The sequence below is a fragment of the Capra hircus genome, chromosome 24 (assembly GCF_001704415.2).
Source record: "Capra hircus breed San Clemente chromosome 24, ASM170441v1, whole genome shotgun sequence".
In the NCBI taxonomy this organism is placed as follows: Eukaryota; Metazoa; Chordata; class Mammalia; order Artiodactyla; family Bovidae; genus Capra; species Capra hircus.
In genome coordinates, this window is record NC_030831.1 from 50,066,982 (window position 1) to 50,084,936 (window position 17,955).

Below are 17,955 nucleotides of genomic sequence, written 5' to 3' on the forward strand. Positions count from 1 at the left end.
CACTCTAAAGAGTTCAATATAAATTTCAAAGGAACAGCTAAATAAATATTGGAATGATTTTCTCTACTCTCTTTGCTGTCAAAACTATACATCCTTCAAAGTCTAGCTTGAACGCCCGTTCTTCAGTGAAGTCTTCCCCAGTTTCTGGACATACTTAGTCACTCTACTCCCTGTGACACCATCCTGCTATCACAGTACTAACACCATGCTATAGAGTAGGAGTTCTCAAAATAGACTGAGCATCAGAATCACCTGAGAGAGCTTGTTAAAACACAGGCTTCTTATCCCTGCCATAGACCTGAATATGGGGCTTCTGATTCTGGAGCCGATGAATTTCTGACATCCTTCTAGATGACACTGATGCTGTGGTTCATGGACCACACTTACAAAAGCAGTGTTACGGTTTATTCTACCCGTGGCTGGCTCCCATAAGACTGACCCAAGGAACCTCTCCAGCACATAAAAGGCATTGAGTAAGTGTCTTACTTTTTTTTGCTTCTTTTTATCGGCCTCATCCTGTAAATTTTGAAGGGCATTTTGCATGAGCTTCATGTTCAAATCCTGCTCTTCTCTGTATTCCTGCTGCATACGCTCCATCTTCTCTTGGAGGGATTTTTGCAAAGCAATCCTTATTTCCTGTTTTGTCTTCTGTTTCTTTAGCTTATCCTGTTCATTCTCAAGTTTCACCCGTGCATTTTCATTTTCCTAAGGCAGAACAATAATGAAGATAATGCATCAGCACAGTTGGACAAAACAAAAAAGTTAATGCATTTCATTTAAGAGGTGAGAATAAAGAGTTTCTTGGAAAGCATACACTCCTGGGTGTAAAGGGACTATGAGACATAAAACTTGACTTTTCATTGCTGAATCAACAATAAGGCTTTGTGAAATTGCTGTGTGTGATTATAAAATAATAAATAGTGTGGAGTTCAAAATGCAGAAAAGTATAACAATAAATCACTTTTATTCTTAGTAACCATTCACCTACTACCATTCTCAACATTTTGGCGTGTTGACCTTCCCGACTTTAGTCTTCCATGAGTATCTGCATATCTAGATTTGGATACATTATTAACCAGCAATTAGAGTCTAAGAGTGGAAATGTGCACATCAGTCAAATATACAAAAGTAAATTAAGCATTTTTTTCTTTAAAAGTACTTCCCATTCCTCTCATTTTCTTATCTATCTGACCCTCCTGGCTGGCTTACCTGTGTGACTAATCAGGCAGTTTTAACTGGGGCACCAGCGCTGCTGGGTGTTGGGAGTTTGGTAGAAAATCTGGGTATGGCATAAAGTGAGGCATTAATCCTCCCACCAAAGGCATTTGAACTCTTCTGGAAGGATAAGTCCTTTCCCAGCTGGGACAGGAGATGACACAGTTATAGTGAGGAGAGATACAAGTCCCAGCTGACTTGATCTGAGACTCACAACAGCCATGAATACCACGATTTTTGGCTTTCCATTAATGCCATGAGCAGTAAATCCACACTGAATTGTGAGAGTCAAATGAGGTAATATAAGTGAAAATGCTCTGCAGTATTTAAGGCAAAACAGTGGATATCAAACATAAAAGCCAGTGGTATAGCAGGCCACATTTTTTAAAAAGTAAGATTGACTACAGGAAGCAGCAATCATCCAACTCAAACTATAAAACAGGCAGAGATGGAAATAAGAGAGAATTGTTCAAGACTAAGAAACCTACAAGTAGTTTACTATGTCTTGGTTTCCCCAGGTAGGTTCTGATTTTACACTGTTATGCTGAGGCACTGAATTAACTACACCCCCTTTCAATCTCAAATATGCCCAGATTTGAATGATAAACAGTCACTCTTTCAAAAAGACTTATGACAGGACAGCAATGTTTGGATTCCAATTTAAACATCAAATAACTTAGACAATAGTGGAAATTTGATACTGATTTTCGATGATAACAATGAATTATTATTAATTTTTTTAGGTTTGAAAATGTATAAGAAAAGTCCTTAATTATATTGTTGTTGAGATGCATACTCAATAACAAGAATGTATTTAAAGGGGAAATGACAGGTGTGGGGCAAACTGTAAGTCAAAAATGGAAGGGGGTAGAATACAGGAAACCAATATATCAAAATATAACAGCTGTTGAAACTTGGAGGTTGGTACACAAGGGCTCATGGGACTCTCCACTTCTGTGCATTTGAAAATGTTCATATTATTACTATTTAATATAACAGTATTGTTATAACACATGTTATTATTATAACATTTAAAGGGTGAAATTTATATAACATATAAATTACAAAATAATAGTGTTAAAGAACCTATCAGTGGCTGCTAGGGGTTAGGGTTAAGGATAGTGATTTTCTTTTAGAAAATTTATATTTTGAGGCTAAACAAGAGAATTTAAACATAAAATTCTCTCTGCCAGTTAGGGCCTCCTCCCTCCCTCTTTAAGGTGCAATATGCATCTTCATTACCCATTAACCAGACCTCCTCAAAGATGAGAATGCCTTCTTAACAATAAAGATCAATTTTTATTTCCTTTCCTCTGACACTAGTAATGGGACTTCTTAGATTAGTACTCTTTCCGAATTCTGTAAGGGGCCATGGTGACGTACTGCTTGCTTTGTATCTGCTTATCTAGACTATTTATATTTGATGAACTTTATGTAAAATACCAGTGTGTCATTTTGATGTATGACCCTTTGACTTGAAAAGGTATATGAATGTGCCTTCAACCACTAACAGGCAAAGCAATTCTCAGAGCTTCTGAGAGTCTGTCTCCCATATTATAATCCTTGGTTTGGCTTGAATAAAATTCTCCTTTTCTTTTTAAGCAGGCCTGCAAACCGGGTATTGTACCCACTGAGTTCACCATTCTACCACAAGCAGAATTTGAAAAAACCCACCACAAGGCGTGCCTCTTCCTCCCTCAGCCGCTGCGCGGCCTGCCTTTGCGCCTGGATGCTAGTGACCTGGGCATTTAGCCCCAGGCGCGTGTTCTCCACGAGCTCCTTCTGCCTCCTCTCCTCCTTAGCCTCTCGCCTTTCTTTGGCCAGGCGGTCTTCCTCCCAGAGCTTTGAGAACATCTGCTCTTCCACCACCTTCTGCCTTTTCAGCTCCTCATTAAACGCTATCTGAGCTTTCCGATCCTCGCACACCGCCTTCTGATGGATACAAAACAGCTCAGCGCGAAGCTCCTGGCAGCGTTCCCTGAAAGGGCAATTTAAAAAAGAAATTGGGCCTTTCATAAGACATTGCTCTCTTTAGGCACAAATCTGCACTGTCAGACACTGAAGTGAGCAAGTTAAAGAACTGGATATAGGCCATCTGAGCGCGGATACACATCGGGGAGCAGCAAGGAGGAAGATGCCAGGATGCCATCTGACTCCAGGCCCTGGAGTCAAGCGGAGCAGCCTCTGAATCCTGGTTCTGCCGTTTCCTGTGTGACCTTGGGTCACAAACTCTATCTATCTGAGCTTATTTTTATATCTGTAAAAGAACTGTCTTTTAAGGTTCTGCTAAGGTTCAGAGATAAATGGATGTAAATACCTGGTAGATAATAGGAACTCAGTAAATGGTAATTACTGTGATTACTATGGAGGAAACAGGAGAGGAACAAGTCCCTGCAACATTACAGTTAGATTAAGGCTTTGGTAGAAAGAGACCCTGCGTGTACACCCAAGAAGAGATCCAAGGATAGAGTCTGCATGACCATGGTGACGCTTCCCTATTGCCTCTGGATTCCAGGCAGGACAGGACACATGTCCACTAAAGGGCTTACCGTTAGAGTTAAGAAAACAGTCCTATTCTTGCCTTTTGGCAACCAGGTTTATGTCACTATTCAAGAGGAAATGTTATTTCAGTAAGTGTTTAGACCTTATCCTTTCTTCAGCTTTCTTCAGATGTTCTTCATTGAGCCCATTTTTAATATAAGAGCTGTAAAATTCAACACTGACTGTACTTTAGAATTATTCAGCTATATTTTCTAAACTTCACTCTTCCTTTCCTCCAGATCAGACTTGTTAAACTAGAATATCAGGGGATAAGTCCCATCTGCATTTTTTAAAGAGTGTCTCATGTGGTTCTGACATTTAGACAAGTTTGAGAGAACATTTGATGGGAAGGCTTTAAAAAAAAAAAATCAATTCTTCCTGTCTTCTAAATCAAATTCTACATGAAGAAGCTAAAGTCTGGAAAATGAGCTCAACAAAGAATTTTAGAGAAATTTGAATTGCTAAGACTGAAAGAAAGGATGAGGTCTAAACTCTTATTACCCAAGGGTGGCCAATATCACACAAAATGACATTTATCAGATGCAGTTGAGTATTGTTTACCATTTGATGAGGATTAGTCTCATTTCTCTAAAAGAATCTCTGTGAGAGCTGGGATTCAGGATATATTTCAGAAACATATGACCCATACTACTTACCCAATGGCCAATAAATAATTGTTAGTTTAACTGATACATAATTATACTGATTAGCAACATACCAGCCATCCACATTCTGTGGAAGGTGCAATAGGTAACAGAAGCTGAAATTACTAGGTTACAAAAAAGAAAAACAAACCACACACTTTAACACTGAAAAAAAAATTCATCTGTCTAGAATTCATCAGTGAAATTCTCAGATTTGGCCATGATAACTTACTAAAGTCCTTCTCAATCCCATGATTCATATTCTAACAAAGCTATTCAATTAATGGAAATCTAAAACCTAAGAAATATGGCTTATATTTAAAATTATTTAAAATAAAATAAACTCTTTATTCCTAAGTATAAAACTAATACATGCTCATTGCAGAAAAACTATAAAATAAAATTATGAAGATACTATAAATAATGATAGTCCTACTATTAAGAGATAAACACTATTAGTATGTTAATATATATTTCTTTCCTATGTATATATCTTTTTACTAGAATTGGGGTCTTTCTGCATATCTATATCTCCTGTATTTTAATTTTTCCACCTATCATTTTACTGGGAGTATTTTCTCATGAAATATTCTTTAAAATATTTTCTAACTTCAAAACCTTATTATAGTTTAATAAGCTGCATAGTAGAAACTAGAGTCTATAAACACATCACAGTTTACCTAAACATTCCCTTGTTTGATAAGCATAAATGTTACTTCTGGCTTTTATTACAATGTTGCAACAAACATGGTTTCTGTCGCTCTTTCTGTTTATTGCTAATGATTTTTTTAAGGTAATTCCTTCCTTAATATAAAACCAGAGTACAAAAACATTCTTAAGGCAGTTAGTTGATGATACCTGCTGCCAAGAAGGCCAGAAGTGATACCATATGAAAGAGCTCATATCATATTCATTTTTTTAGATCAGTAGGTCTTCAAACTTTTTTGATTATTCATGTCTTTCAGTGAAAAAATTCTAAGCACCCATAATATTATTTATAAATTATATGAGGTTATTAATATGTAACTATATCATATAAATTAGCTAGCTACAAAAATTAAAATGAGCTGAGCTAAAAAGCATCAAATAGAATACTTACCTATTTTAATGATAATAATTACTGATAAGAGGAAAACTTTTTGTCAGTGCTTTACATGGTACTTTTACATATAAAATCGTATTTCATCCTCATAAGGACCTTATAACTTAGATGGGGCAGCAAGTATTATCCCCATTTCAGAGTTAAAGAAATCAAATATCAGGAAGCCAAAATTTCTTTCCAAGTCACAAAGCCAGGAGTAATAATATTATAAACTATAGTTATTAAGTGCCTATTATTTGCCAGGCACTGTACTAAGCAGTTTACATGTCTGAACTCTTACACTCTTCATAACAACCAATATTCCAGCAAACACTATTGTAAGCTCATTATTACTATTATTTTATCCTCAGTTTGCAGATGAGGAAATGAAGGCACAGAGCAATATTGGGTAGCAAAGGTATCCACTGACAAAATGAAGGGAAAGCTACTGAATAGAGATAACATTTGCAAATGGCATGACTGATAAGGGGTTAATATCCAACATATAAAAACAACCCATACAACTCAATTAAGAAAAAACCAATTTAAAATGGACAGAGGAACTGAAGACATTTTTCCAAAGAGGACATGCAAATAGTCAACAGGCACATGAAAAGATGATTAGTGTATCATCAGGGAAATGCAAATCAAAACCACAGTGGGAGAACTCCTTGGCAGTCCAGTGGTTAGGACATCACGTTTTCACTGCCGAGTGCCTGGTTTCAATCCCTGGTCAGGGAATTAAGATCCCATAAGCGACACAGTGTGACCGAGAGAAAAAGGAACAAAACAACAATGAGATTCCAGTTGCACTTGCTTGTCCGAGAGAAAAAGGAACAAAACAACGAGATTCCAGTTGCACTTGCTTGTCCAAAAGGCTATCATGAAAAAGAACACAAATGACAAAGTTGGCAAGGATGTTATGCAGCCACGGTGGAAGACAGTATGAACGCTTCTCAAAAAACTAAAAATAAAACTAGCACATGACCCAGCAATTACACACCTGGGTGCATATCAGAAAAAAACAAACAACAACCAAAAAACCCCCAAAGCTAAAAACACTAATTCAACACACGCACCACAATGATAGCAGCATCATTTATAATCGTCAAAACATGAAAGCAACGTAAGTGTCCATTAACAGATGAATGGACAAAGACGTGGCACAGACAGACAACAGACTACGCAGCCATAAAAAGGAGTGGAGTTTTGCTGTCTGCATCAAAATGGATGGACTGGAGGGCGTTATGTTAAGTAAAATAAGTCAGAGAAACAGAAATACTGTATGTTACCACTTATATGTGGAATCTAGAAAATACAACAAGCTAGTGAATATAACGAAAAAGAAGCAGACTCATGGATATAGAAATCAAACTAGTAGTTACCACTGGAGAGAGGCAAGTGGGAAGGGGCAATACAGGAGGAGGGGATAAAAACATTTTTTTTTCACAATGTACTCGAAAGCATGATCCGTAAAAGAAAAATCGATAAATTGGATTTCATCAAAATTAAAACCCTTTTCTATGTGAAAGACCCCACTAAAAGGATTTAAAAACAACAACAACAACAACAAGCTACAGACCAGGAAAAAATATTTCAAAACTATATATCCTACAAAGGACTCATATCTGGAATATACAAAGAATTCTCACTACTCAACAGCTAATCCAATTAGAAAATGGGCAAAAGACATGAAGATATATTTCACCAAATTGAATATACACATGGCAAATAAGCATATGAAAAGTTGTTCAACATCACAACCCATTAAGAAAATGCCAATTAAGACCACAATGAAATATCACTGCACACCTCTGTCCTAATAATGACAGTATCAAAAGCTGGCAAAGATATGAAAAAAACTTGATCTTTTATACATTACTGGTAGAAATATAAAATCATACAGCCACGCTGGAAAATAATTTATTAGTTTCTTACAAAATTAAGCATACATATAAGACCAGCTTATGGCAATTATCTGAGAGAAAGGAAAACTTATGTTCACACAAATATATGGACACAAATGTTCATATTGGATTCATTCATAATAGATAAAAACTAGAAGCAATCAAAATGTATGTCAATGAGTGAATGGTTTACAGAAATTTAAATACATCCACACAGTGGAATACTACTCAGCAATAAAAATGACTATTAACACATGCAACAATTTAGATGAACTTCAAAGACAATTCATTGACTGAAAAGGCCAATTTTGACACATCACCTACTGTACAAGTTCATATATACAATATCAGGAAATTATGAAGATGAGGGTAAGCATGGTAGTTGTGATTATAAAGAGAAGCACAGGAAGACCCATGTGCTGATTGGATAGTTCTGTATCTTGATTGTGTGGGGTATTAGATGGATCTACATAGATGATAAAATGGCACAGAACTATACATATACATTATGCCAATGTCAATTTCCTTGTATGATATTGTGTTGTAACCACTGAAGGAAAACTGGGGTAAGAATATATGATATTTCTGTACTATCTTTGCAATTTCTATGAATATCTAATTATTTACAAGTAAAAAGTTTTAAAAGTCACTGGTTATCTTGTGGTTATTATTCATTTCCTTTCATTATTGTCACTGAAAGTAATTTTGCTGTTTAGAAGACCTGGAACAATAAAAATGATCCATTCTAATTATCAAATATTTCAGGTATGCCACTAAATATACTGAAAGAAATTAATGTACTTATCTGCTGGAAAACATGTACAAGAATGTCCACAGCAGCTTTATTCATAAGGATCCAAAACTGGAGATACATGAAATGCCTATAACCTGGAGAATGAATAAACTGTGGCATATTTACACAATGGGATACTAAAAGGAAGAGGAAGGGGAAGCAGAGGAAGAGGGATAATTTCATCTTGCTTTATATGTACATTAAAGCTTCAGTTATATTTGCAGTAATGGGGCATAATTTAGTATCCTTGATCAAAATTTAATCCTGGCCTTTCACTTTTATAATGAATTTAAACTGTATTTATGTTGCAGCTCTGTTAGAAGTACTGCATTAAAAAACACTGAAAATGGTTTGCTTTCAAGTAAATTATGGTAGTCTCCCTTATCCACCATTTCATTTTCTACAGTTTCTATTACCATGGTCAGCTGTATTCTGAAAACATTAAATGGAAAACTCCAGAAATAAGAATTTAAAATGTTTTCAATTGCACATTGTTCTAAAGTGTGATGAAATTTTGCACCACCCAGCTCCATTCCACTTGGGATCTCCAACAACTGACACCCTCTGCTCCTGACATTCAGTCATCAGCATCGTCACAGATCAATGATCCAGAATCACCCAAAGCAGGTGACCTGTAGTCAGGTCAATAGCCTAATGCTATATCACAATACGGGACTTCCCAGGTAGCACTAGTGGTTAAGAACCTGCTTAAGAGGCTTAAGGGACTGGAGTTTGATCCCTGGGTCAGGAAGAGCCCCTGGAGAAGGGTATGGCAACTCACTCCAGTATTCTTGCCTGGAGAATCCTATGGATAGAGGAGCCTGGCAGGCTATGGGCCATAGGGTCACAGAGTCAGACAACTGGAGCAACTTAGCACACACACGCGTGCATGTCACAATACATCATTCATCTTACTTACCATATAAACATTTTATTGGGCTTCCCTGGTGGCTCAGATGGTAAAGCGTCTGCCTACAATGCAGGAGACTCGGGTTCAATCCCTTGGTCAGGAAGATCTCCTGGAGAAGGAAATGGCAACCCACTCCAGTACTCTTGCCTGGAAAATTCCATGGACAGAGGAGCCTGGTAGGCTACAGTCCATGGGGTCGCAAAAGTCGGACACGACTGAGCAACTTCACTTTCACTTTTAGACATTTTATTAATCTCACATCGTCACAAGAAGAAGGGTGAGTATAGTACAATAAGATATTTTGAGACACACAGAGAGAGAGGGAGACCACATTTGTAAGTTTTATTACAGTATATTGTTATAACCACTCCATTTTATTATCCTCAATTGTTATTGATCTCTGAAATGCAACTAATTTATAAATTAAACTTTGTCAGGGATGTATAGGAAATGTATAGGATGTATAGGAAAAAAACAGTGTATACAGAATTCAGTTTCAGACATTTACTGGGTATCTTGGAATGTATGCCCCATGGATAACATGGGTGACTGTTGCAGGATATAACTATCTCTTCTAAAATTCTAATTAATTCATCTAACAGCAAGGTATACAACATGAAGTTGTATACTCAGTTGTATAAGATTTCTTTATAAAATCTTTATAATTGTTACCAAATTAATAAGCATTTTAAGAGTCCAAACCACTTATGAAACTTCATTTTTCTTATTGTGTAAAAAAGAAAAAAAAAACCATTTACTAGAAAGTGGGAAATATACTAATGGTCCATTGAAATTCACTTCTTAGTTTCCCTTTTGCCCCTTACAGCATTTTCTCCTCCAGTAGCCAGTAGGAAGTATCTAGATCCTAACAAAGACAGGTGAGGCGATGCTTTACATGGGTTACAGACAAGAAGTGTAGGTCAGGTGCATCCACAGAAAGGGTATGAGAAAGTCTTAGAATCGCTAGCTGGGCTGATTGGTGAAGGTATTTCTTTCCTGAAGTCAGTTAGTAAAAGCTGGAAGGGGTAAATACTACTTCACATGCAAACATAGCCATACAAGACTTCAAAGAATATAAAAATGAAGGAAAATATACACCAACAAAGGAATACAATGCTTTTCTAGTAGTCAATCCCAAAGAAATAGAGATGTACAAACTACCTGCTAAAGAATTCAAAACAACTGTTTTTAGGAAGATCAGTGAGTTAGAATACTGACAGATGACTCAACAAAATCAGGAAAACAACATAGGAACAAAATGAGAAGTTCAATAGAGATGAAAATCATCAAAAAGAACCAACCAGAAATTCTGGAGCTGAAAAATACAATGCATGAAATAAAAATCCAAAAGATAGCATCAACATCAGACACAAGCAAACAAGAGGAAGAAAAAAAATCTGAGAATTCAAAGACAGAGGGGCTGAATGGATAAAAAAACAAGATCCAACAACATGCTGCTTATAACAGACCTGTTTCAGGTTTAAGGCTGCTGCTGCTGCTGCTGCTGCTAAGTCGCTTCAGTCATGTCCGACTCTGTGCAACCCCATAGATGGCAGCCCACCAGGCTCCGCCGTCCCTGGGATTCTCCAGGCAAGAACACTGGAGTGGGTTGCCATTTCCTTCTCCAGTGCATAAAAGTGAAAAGTGAAAGTGAAGTCGCTACATATCTTTAAAGTCAAGGGATGGAAAAAGATACTCCATGAAAGTAGAAACCAAAAGAGAGCAGAAGTAGCTATACTTGGACAAAATAGACCTTAACTCAAAAGATGTTACAAGATGTAACAAAAGACAAAAGATGGAACAAGAGACAGAGTCAATTCATCAAGAGGATATTAAATTAAAAAGTCATCCCTTCATACCTGTAGCAGATTCACTTGAGGATCTGCCACAGATAACAAAATCCACAGATGCTCAAATTCTATAGTCAACCTTCCATATCCATGGTTCCACATTTGCAGATTGAACTAATCCCAGACCGTATAGCACTACATTTATTGGGAAGAAAACACATTTAAGTGGACTTTCAGAGTCTGTGTTGTTCGAGGAGTCAGCAGTATATGTGCTCAATATCAGAGCACTTAAATACGTTAAACAAAGATTAACAGATATCAAGGGAAAAATAGACAGCCGTGCAGTAATAGTAGGAGACTTCAATATTCCATTTCAGCAGTGCATAGATCATCCAGACAGAAAATCAATAAAGAAACAATAGATTGGACTATATTTTAGATCAAGTGAATCTCACATACATACACAGAACGTTCCATCTAATAGCAGAATAATCTTCTCAAGTACACATGGAGCATTTTCCAGGACAGATCATATGCCCCATCACAAAAAAGTCTTACATTTAAAAAGACTGAAATAATGTATCTTTTTTTTTTTTTTTACCACAATGGCATAAAAGTAGCAATCAATAACAGAAAGAAAGCTGAAAAAATTAACAGATGTGTGGAAATTAAAAAAACACACTCCTGAACAACCAATGGGTAAAAGAAGAAATCAAAGGGGAAATTAAAAAAAAAAAAACCTTAAAATGGAAATACAACATATCCAAAATTATGAAATGCAGCAAAAGCCCCTTTAAGAAGGAAGTTTATAACAATAAACACCTATATTAAGAGAAAAGAAAGATCTCAAAAATCTGACTTTAAACCTCAAGGCACTATAAAGAAAAAACTTAGCCCAAAGTAATCAGAAGAAAGGAAATAACAAAGATCAGAAAGGAAGTAAATGAAACAGAGACTAGAAAAATGATAAAACATATCAATGAAACTAATAGCTGTTTTTTCAAAGAGGTAAAATTGACAATCTTTAGCTGGACTAGCTAAGAAAAAATGATTCAAATAAATAAAATTAGAAATAAAAGAGGAAACTTTACAACTGATACTGTAAAAATACAAGGGATCATGAGAGACTATTATGAACAATTATATGCAAACAAATTAGATAATATAAAAAATGGATTAATTCCTAGATACATATAACCTACCAAGACTGAATCATGACAAAACAGAAAATCTGAAAAGACCAATGTGTAAGGAGACTGAATCAGTAATCAAAACTCCCCGAAAAGAAGCCCAGGACCAGACGGTTTCACTGGTGAGTTCTACCAAACATTTAAAGAAGAATTAATACCAACCTTGCTCAAATCCTCCCAAAAAAATAAGGAAGAGAGAACACTTCATTATCCCTAATGAACACAAACGTGAAAATCCTCAATATAATACTAGCATATTAGAAGAATCACATACCATAATCAAGCACAATTTATAGTTCAGTATATGCAGATCAGTAAATGTGCCACATCACATTAACAGAATGAAGGATAAACACTATACGGTCATCTTAATAGCTGCAAAAGAAATTTGACAAATCCATGATACAAAAAACTCTCAGCAAATGAAGTGTGGAAGGAATGCAGGTCAGCACAACGAAGGCTATCCACAACCAGCACACAGCTACCACCGTGTTCAAAAGCGAAAACTGAAGGCTTCTCCTTAAAGTCAGACATAAGACAATGGTGCCCACTCTTGCCACTTTTATTCCACATAGTACTGGAAATCCTAGCCAGAGCAGTTAGGCAAGAAAAAGAAATAAATATATCTAAAATGAAAAAGTGGAAGCAAAACTGTCTGTTTGCAGATGACATGATATTACTTTATGTATATAGAAAACCCTAAAGATTCCATCAAAAAGTGTTAGAACTAATCAGTGAATTCAGTAAAGCTATAGGAATTGAAATTAATAAACAGAAATCAGTTGCATTTTTATACACTAAAAATGAACCATCTGAAAGAGAAATTAAGAAACTAATCCTATTTCCAATAGCTTCAAAAACAATAAAAATAGGAATAAATTTAAGCAAGGAAGTTAAAGATCTGTACACTGAAAATTATAAGATACTGATGAAAGAAACTGAAGATTCAAATAGATGGAAAGATATCCTTTGTCCTTGGATTGGAATATTAATATTGTTATTAATAAAATGTCCTTACTACCCAAAGTGACCTATGTTCAATGCAATCCCTATCAAAATTACAATGGCATTTTCACAGAAAGAGAAAAAATTCCTAAAATTTCAATTGAATTACAAAAGATCTCAAATAGCCAAAGCAATCTTGATAAAGAACAAAGCTGGAAGTATCACACATTTGATTTCAAACTATATTACAAAGCTATAAAAATCAAAACAGTAATGATAGTGGCATAAAAACAGATGAATAGAGCAATACTCAGTTGGTAAAGAATCCGCCTGCAAAGAAGGAGACCCTGGTTTGATTCCTGAGTCAGGAAGATCTGCTGGAGAATGTATATGCTACCCAACTCCAGTATTCTTGGGCTTCCCTTGTGGCTCAGCTGGTAAAGAATTCACCTGCAATGTGGGAGACCTGGGTTCAATCCCTGGGTTGGGAAGATTCCCTGGAGAAGGAAAAGGCTACCCACTCCAGTATTCTGGCCCTAGAGAATTCCATGGACTGTATAGTCCATGGGGTCGCAAAGAGTGGGACACGAATAAATGACTTTCACTTTCAGAGCAGTGGAACAGAACAGGGGGCCCAGAAAGAATTCCACGTATCATATATATGGTCAACTAATCCTTTATAAAGAGGCCAAGAACACACAATGGGGAAAGGACAGTCTCTTCAATAAACAACCCTGGTGAAACTGGATGACCATAGGCAAAAGAATGAAACTGGATCACCATTTACAAAAATTAAGTCAAAATGGATTAAAAACTTAAATATTAAGACCTGAAACTGTAAAATATGTAGAAGAAAACATAAGAGAAAAGCTCCTTGACACTGGTCTTGACAATGATTTTTTGGATAAGACACTAAAAGCAAAGGCAACAAAATAAAAAATAAACAAGTGGGACTATATCCAATTATTAATAAAAAGTTTCTTCACAGCAATGGAAACAACAAAGTAAAAAGGCAACCTACAGAATGGGAGAGAATATTTTCAAATCATGTATCTGTTAAAAGTTTAATATCTAATATATGTAAGAAACTCATATAACTCAATAGCAAAAAACAAATAATCTGACTACACAAATGAACAAAAGCCCTGAGTAGGCATTTTTCCAAGAAGACGTACAAATGGCCAAAAAGTATGTGAAAAGGTACTCAACATCACAAATCACCATAAAAATGCCAATCAAAGCCACAATGAGATTATCACCTCACACCTGTTAGGACGGCTATTACAAAAAAAGATAAAAGAGAAGACAAATGTTGGCAAGGATGTAGAAAAAAGGACACCTTTGTACACTGTGGTGGGAATACAAATTGGTAGAACCATTATGAAAAACAGTACGGAGATCCCTCAAAAATTGAAACTAGAACTACCATATGGAAACAAACTGTTTACTGAGGTATGAATGGATAAAGAAATTGTAGAATGGAACACTGGGCACTCAGTCATGTCTGACTCTTTGTGGCCCCATGGACTGCAGCCCACCAGGCTCCTCTGCCCATGGAATTTTCCAAGCAAGAATACTGGAGTGGGTTGCCATTTCCTACTCCAGGAATGGAATATTACCCAGCGTAAAAAAGAAAATTCTGCTCTTTGAGACAACATGGATGAACCTGTAGGATATAATACTAAGTGAAATAGGCTGGACAGAGAAAGACAAATACTGTATGATCTCACTAAACATGGAATCTAAGGGGGAAAAAAGGTTTGACATACAGAAACAGAGAGTAGGATGTCAGTTCTCAGGGGCTAGGGGATAGAAGAAAAGGGAAGATTTGCTCAAAGGATATAAATTTTCAGTAATAAGATGAATGATTAAGTTTTGGGGATCTAGTACAGAGTATGCTTATTCAACTTCTATGCGGAGCACATCATGAGAAACGCTGGGATGGATGAAGCACAGGCTGCAAACAAGATTGCCGGGAGAAACGTCAGTCACCTCGGATGCGCAGATGACACCACCCTCATGGCAGAAAGTGAAGAGGAGCTAAAAAGCCTCTTGATCAAAGGGAAAGAGGAGAGTGGAAAAGTTGGCTTAAAGCTCAACATTCAGAAAACGAAGATCATGGCATTTGGTCCCATCACTTCATGGCAAATAGATGGGGAAACAGTGGAAACAGTGTCAGACTTTTACTTTGGGGGGCTCCAAAACCACTGCAGATGGTGACTGCAGCCATGAAATTAAAAGACACTTACTCCTTGGAAGGAAAGTTATGACCAATCTAGACAGCATATTAAAAAGCAAAGATATTACTTTGCCAACAAAGGTCCATCTAGTCAAGGCTATGGTTTTTCCAGTAGTCATGTATGGATGTGAGAGTTGGACTATAAAGAAAGCTGAGCGCTGAAGAATTGATGCTTTTAAACTGTGGTGTTGGAGAAGACACTTGAGAGTCCCTTGGAGTGCAAGGAGATCCAACCAGTCCATCCTAAAGGAGATCAGTCCTGGATGTTCATTGGAAGGACTGATGTTGAAGCTGAAACTCCAATACTTTGGCCACCTGATGCGAAGAGCTGACTCATTGGAAAAGACCCTGATGCTGGGAAAGATTGAGGGCAGGAGGAGAAGGGGACTACAGAGGATGAAATGGTAGGATGGCATCCCCCACTCAATGAACACAAGTTTGGGTAGGCTCCGGGAGTTGGTAATGGACAGGGAAGCCTGGTTTGTTGCAGTTCATGGGGTCGCAAAGAGTCAGACACAACTGAGTGACTGAACTGAACTGAACTGAATGTAGAGTATGGGGACTACAGGTAGTAATACTGTATTGTATACTTGAAATATGTTGAAAATAAATCTTATGCATTATCACCACAAAGCAAACAGACAAACCTTCTTAGTGCAATGATGTATGTATAATTACCAAGACTTACATGTACAACTGCTGTGCCCTGTTAGGGCTACACTTTACTGTAAATCAGTCTTCCTAAATAATTTTTAATATACAAACTTCAGATTCTATGTGTATGTTTTTCTGACATCGTTACCTGAATTGCTGGTCTAGCTTTTCAGCCACAAAATCCTGTCTCTCTTTTTCTTTCTTCTCTCTTAATAATCTTATTTTATCTCTCATTCTATCTTTTTTCTCCTCAATTGTTTCTTCTTTCAATTGCATTTCAGTAAAATACTCATTTTCTTCTGATGCTAAAAGTTCACGTAACCTAGGTTCACAAAACAAAATGACAACAACAAGCAAAGGAATTAAAACTGTCATGCTACATGCACCATTTCATTAATTGGTTTTTATTTTGTTAAATTCAATTTCAGAAGTATATGTTCAGTTGTAAATTTTGTAAGAAGGAAAGATCATTACGGTATTCCATAAAATAAGTTGTCACCTGAAGCAATAAAGGGACTAATCTATGCCACATCTTATTTGATCACGTACAGATGAGATATGTGATTTATATTTCAAGAAAAAAAGCAAAATGAGCAAGATTTTAATTATAATAACAAAACATGATACAATATGTTCTTTTGATTTCTATCAATAGGTTATCACAAGTGAAAATAAAAATAAGCTATTGGTTTGGTAGGAATAAGAATAGCTCAGCCATGATCCTTACTATAAAAATTCACTTGATTTTTGATTGGTCAATCTCAGGCTCTGGTTTCAGCAATATCTCAGAGTCTGGATGAGCCAGGTTTTAAGCCTTACTTATTCCGCCTTTCTTCAGTGTTGATGATAAACCCTTGCACGGCATCCTTGACTCTTGCTTTCACAAGACTGTCCACAAACTTGCGGTCATTGTGCTGCTCCCACTCAGTTTTCAAGCGATCCCGCTCGATTGACTTAATGGAGGCCAAGATAGCATGATGTTTCTGATGACTGTGTTGGATTCTTTCCAGATGATGCTCAGCTCCTTGGACTTTGGGAGGCTTGGCTCTCTGGAACAAAAAAAGAAAAGCAAGTATCACTTATGATAGACCCAAAATCCACTGCATATTTTCAGTTAATCCAATACCCATATTAAACAAAACTTGGTATATAAAACTAATATCCTGCTATAACTATAAACAACTTAAGTGTCTAAGATGTAAGTTGTTTAAATTATTTGAAACCTGTACCTAAGATATCATCAAATCAGTCTCAACTATTTCTCAAATAAATAAAATTCATTTGAATAAAAGTTCATGGAATTATAAAGTCAAAAATTTGAATGGGACTCCAGAGATTATCTAATCAAATCAGAGACTTAATTTATTTGCCCAAAGTGCTCTGAGTAGTGAGGGTAGAACTGGGTAGAACAAGAATTAAAGGTCTTCTAATTCCTGACCTTAATCTTGCCACCTACTATCCCACCTTGCTTTTCAGGGCTCTGACAACATAGTTACCACCATCAAAATTCTTTCAATTAAAGTAAACTACTCACTAAGTATATAGGATATACATAACAAGTTGTAACAGTGAAATATGCTTTACTAAGAAGGAAGTAAGGAAGACAGAAAGGGAGAAGGGGAAAGAAGGAAAGGAAAAAAAAAAAAAACCCCAAAACTAATGGTAGAATTTGATTCCTATTTCTACTGTCCCCAGAAGTTTAATGTAAGAGCTGTGCTCCTGACATTCTGGGATTAACTTGAATTTCTGTGAATATGTTCATTTTATACAAACTTTCATCAAAAGAGTTGGAAATGCATACACCATTGTGAATAAATATTGACACATTTGCTAAAATCATATGCTATATCTTCTCTATTTCTGCATTGCTAGCATGAAGCATGTCTACCAGCATCAAGTTCTCAATACGAATGAAGAAGAAAGATGAATGAATGAATGAAACTGTTCATGGGTGGGCTTGATGTGACTCTTGCCCCTCCTGGGGCCACCATGAGATCCATGGTTTTGAGCTTTGTATTTTCAGCCAGGTTTATCAAATCACCCTTA

At 36.4% G+C, this 17,955-nt stretch overlaps 1 protein-coding gene across 5 annotated transcripts in view; it reads right to left on the reverse strand.

The window, feature by feature from the left end:
• Positions 1–17,955, reverse strand: part of MBD1 (methyl-CpG binding domain protein 1) — a 61,753-nt gene that overhangs the window by 22,575 nt on the left and 21,223 nt on the right. For 4 of the 5 annotated variants that reach the window (XM_018039489.1, XM_018039492.1, XM_018039488.1 and 1 more), the window contains one exon: positions 16,294–16,958. In XM_018039489.1, the coding sequence (XP_017894978.1) occupies positions 16,725–16,958 (234 nt within the window). In that variant the 3' untranslated portion in view covers positions 16,294–16,724. Of the gene's footprint in view, positions 1–486; positions 706–2,889; positions 3,194–16,057; positions 16,232–16,293; positions 16,959–17,955 lie in introns of those variants that run through there. The other variant, XM_013974366.2, reaches the window with a different exon arrangement.